Here is a 4,034-nt window from a genome sequence, read left to right as displayed (position 1 = left end):
TACTGCATTTTATTTACATCTGTGACGTTATTATATGTAGGAATAGATTTCTCTTTAAGACTATGAGGCCATTGTTAGGCATCAATGATATATTAAGTATCGCTGCAACAGTATGGATTATTTTATGTCCTATTATCCAGGAGAATATTAAGATGTCTTTACACTACAACAAGACACTAAAGAGAAGGTCAATCCAGAGAATAAAGAAATGTATATGATAATCCTCACCAGAAACTAATATAGAAAATATGTCCTAATAAGGTTGATATTTAAAAAAAAGTTGCACATTTTTTAAATATTAAATATCAAGAGTTTATTTACTTAATTGAGTCTGTACTTAATTTATTTACTTAGGCTTTCACTAACAGCCTTAAAAATCATCTATTTTTTTTTTTTATTGGAATGAAGATTAAATATATTTTTTATCACTACTATTGGAGTAATGTATATTCTTTGTTCCTCTGGATTTCAATAGTCAAATTTAAAACACCTAACAATTGCTGTAATGTAGGAAGTTTAGATAGAAATTTGGGAACAAATGTCTAACCGGAATGTGCAGCATTATCATTTTATGTGAATTGATCGATCAGCTTTAGTAATTAATCAACATTATATATTCCTGCTAGGTATACAACTATTACTGATAAAATGTTTAATGCATAGCAATTCAATCAGTGTTACTCTGAGGCAGAAATGCATGCATGCTTAATGCATCTGCCAAAATTGAAGAAAACAATTGATTGATTCAAAATAATTCATTCATAATATTTTTTTAAATAAAAGGTAGTTTTACAAATATGCCGGCTACCATCGCCCTTTAAATCACATACAATAGAATATTTTAGATTTTAATTTCTAAAATCCATAATGATGTTTCTTTATGAAGAGGGGCCCTGCTCAGTACCAGAGGACAGCTTTGAATGTAAACACACGAGGTGATTCAGAGCGGAGCTCAGCAAAAACAAATTAAAACAAAACCCACAAGGACACCAGGGCGTCCGACTATGTTTTAACTTTAGACCGGCTAACCTACGTTTTGGCTGACTCCGTCCGCACTAAACCAAAGAACACCACGTCAGCCTTAGAGAGAGGAGCACAAGGCTTGGGCTGAGAGACTCCACCTGGAGTACTTCAAACACTCTTGAGGAGTTCTCTCAAAGGTCAAGTCCAGGCCTCTGACCCCTGAGAACCTTGAGGTGCCACTCGTGTTCAAATCTTAAAAAAAATAAAACATTTTATTTCTGATAGAAACAATGGCTGCTGTTTTGGTTGAAAATGGCCTTGCATATTAAAAACAAAAAACAGCATTATCCAAACAGAGCCTAATTGTTAGTTATCGATCCCAGCTTCACTCATAATTCATAACCAATTTCTGATTAGGAACCTGAGAGCCGTTATTGAAGAATGAAGGCGGAACATAATCATGACTACATTTATTTCAAGATGTGTTTTTTCTTTTATTTGTAAACTTGGTCAGAAATGCAGCGGCTGCAGTGTACTTTTTGTTACACAACGTTGAAACGTAACAGAATCCAACCGGGCCCCTTAAGATACAACCCGGGGCCCGGCTCTTTAGGCTGAATGTTTCAAGAAATGTCAGAAATGAAAACAAAACAAAAAAAACATTCAGAGAGAAAGCTGAGCTTGAAGGAGCAAAGACCACAAATGAGGGACATGTGAGGCTGAACTCCAGAGGATATATTTACACAAAATGGATGTTTCAGTGCAGACGTCTTTGCAATTAGCCGGACATGCTACGTGTTAAACTTCTCCACACACTGCAAAGGGTGAACTAATATTAGGACGATGATATTAACGGGGTAACACAATATTTACATTATAACAAAACAAAACAAAAAAACAATTGATAAAAATATCTTAATTACAATAGTCTATTTGAAGCATATAAGTATTTCCTTTCACATACATTTATAGAACATTTGTTGGTCTATATGTACAATCTAAATTGCCTTGACTTGAATTGTTTGTATTCTTTACAATATTAAACAATTTCAGATCCCAGGGAAAACCCTTTTCAACACAAATCACCTATTTTAAACAATAGATGCCCGAAACATTAACAATGTTCACCGTTTTAGTAAAGCTTTAAACTGGACTTCTGTAAGCTATTTGAACGCACACTTCACACAGTTCTCCATAAGCTGTTGCCTGCAGTTCGCCGTCCAAGCTGCGAGGGACTCCGTGTCTCAACTTGGTTTATTTTAGTTTGATTAAATCCGGTTACAAGAAACAAAAAACGAGTTATGCCAAATAAAACAGGGAGTGCTTCGGCACACATAAAAAAAAAGTTCTATAAATAGCGTTTTAATTACATTTTTTCATATTTCTTCCAGTGGTTTTGAAAAATCCCCCTGGTGATCCCCGTGCCTCCAGTGTGAGAGAGTCCCTGGCGGAGGAGCGGCTGGGGCGGCCCTGCAGCGCACCTGTGAAGGGGTATGAATAGAGGGGGGTGTGTGAACCCAGAGCCGCCAGACTGACTGGCGCCGCCGACCAAACACAGGCCATGCTTGATCAACAACCCAAAACAAACCGACTCACACAACAACCGCGGCGGCTCCTCGGGATTTCAGCTTTTTTTTTTTCCTCTCCCCCCTTTCTCTTTTTCCAAAGTGGGTTTCTAACAAGACACAGCTGCACGCAGCCAATGGGACCCCAGCAGGCTGTCCTTTAGGGTCGTTCCTCAAGGAGGAGAGCAAGATGAACGGGACAGAGAGGGGGGCCAGCGTGACGTTTTAACCCCGGCGCTGTGTGGGAAATTGCTACACTAGTGACAGTTGTTGCGCAATGCACAGCTGCCTGTGACGGTGTGGCAAATTTCAGGTTCCCCAATCAGCCCCTGTGTTTCCCAATGTCTTACTGGCCCCGTCTATAACGCCATCACGAGCCCAGTACTATTATGGGATGGCACACACACACACACACACACACACACACACACACACACACACACACACACACACACACACACACACACACACACACACACACACACACACACACACGAATGGACAATACATTTATATTCTTTTAAATGATGGATGGGCCTGCATAAAAAATAACAACACAAGTTCAAAGTGGAAGAAAGGTCAATTTTGAAGCCAACTTACCGTTGCAGTATTTCCACCTCAACGGCATAAAATTGAGTCCTCCGGCTTTTTAACTATTGACGTCCTCTGAAAGAAAAACACGCACACACACACACACACACACACACACACACACACACACACACACACACACACACACACACACACACACACACACACACACACACACACACACACAGGTAAAGGGTTTAGCTTTCAGCGAAGACATGAGTGGTGGGGCCATACGCAGGCCTATACAAAGCAAATGAAATACAGCAAAGCGATAGAGCGATTGTCTGTCCGTATCCCCCATTATAAATTCTCGGCCTATTGAATAACAAAGGGGCCTCATTGTGCACGTTGGAGTGGGCTGCAACAGGGATACTTCACCTCTCCCGTGATAACGTGGGCCTCTGACACGCACGGCCAAAACGCTCTCCCAGTCATTAAAATGCAAATCACAAGCACGCCATCAAGTGCGCAATCTCAAACCCCAGCAAAACGCTGTTTTGTGCATTTTTTCCTCCCCCAAAACAACTACAACTTGGACTACTTTAATGCACCCTCCCTGTCGCTTTAACACGGAAGAATCACCGCGGATCGGATGAAGCCCTGTCATGAAAACAACACACAACAGGCACCGCCGGGTCTGCTTTGTCTTGGGGAAAAACTGACGAGCAGGGGACCAACAGTCTTGTCAGGCAGCAGGAGTACCCCCCCTACCAACCCCCAATCATGTTTAAAACAGTGTGATGATTGATTCGGGTCTTATTCGTAATCAAAATCAAGCCCGTTACCTGGTGGTCAATGTTGAGCACCGTCAGCGGTGTCCGGGTGGGGTTGTTTGCTCCGGAGGTCCGCTGCTGCTGCTGAGGCTGTTTGCTGAGGGAAGGGTGCGTCTCGAGAGCGAGCTGCAGGTCCAAGATG

At 41.4% G+C, this 4,034-nt stretch overlaps 1 protein-coding gene across 1 annotated transcript in view; it reads right to left on the bottom strand.

Moving 5' to 3' along the window:
* Nucleotides 1-572: 572 nt before the first annotated feature.
* Nucleotides 573-4,034, bottom strand: part of id4 (inhibitor of DNA binding 4) — a 4,100-nt gene continuing 638 nt past the window's right edge. The window contains exons 1-3 of the mRNA XM_056602055.1: nt 3,905-4,034; nt 3,129-3,194; nt 573-2,444 (exon numbers count right to left, since the gene is read on the bottom strand). The exon at nt 3,905-4,034 is cut by the window's right edge and continues 638 nt beyond it. Coding sequence (XP_056458030.1) covers nt 3,147-3,194; nt 3,905-4,034 — 178 coding nt within the window. The 3' untranslated portion in view covers nt 573-2,444; nt 3,129-3,146. The remainder of the gene's footprint in view (nt 2,445-3,128; nt 3,195-3,904) is intronic.

The sequence above is a fragment of the Gadus chalcogrammus genome, chromosome 11 (assembly GCF_026213295.1).
Source record: "Gadus chalcogrammus isolate NIFS_2021 chromosome 11, NIFS_Gcha_1.0, whole genome shotgun sequence".
In the NCBI taxonomy this organism is placed as follows: Eukaryota; Metazoa; Chordata; class Actinopteri; order Gadiformes; family Gadidae; genus Gadus; species Gadus chalcogrammus.
The sequence above is the reverse complement of the archived record's forward strand: the minus strand, read 5'-3'. Positions and strand labels throughout refer to the sequence as shown.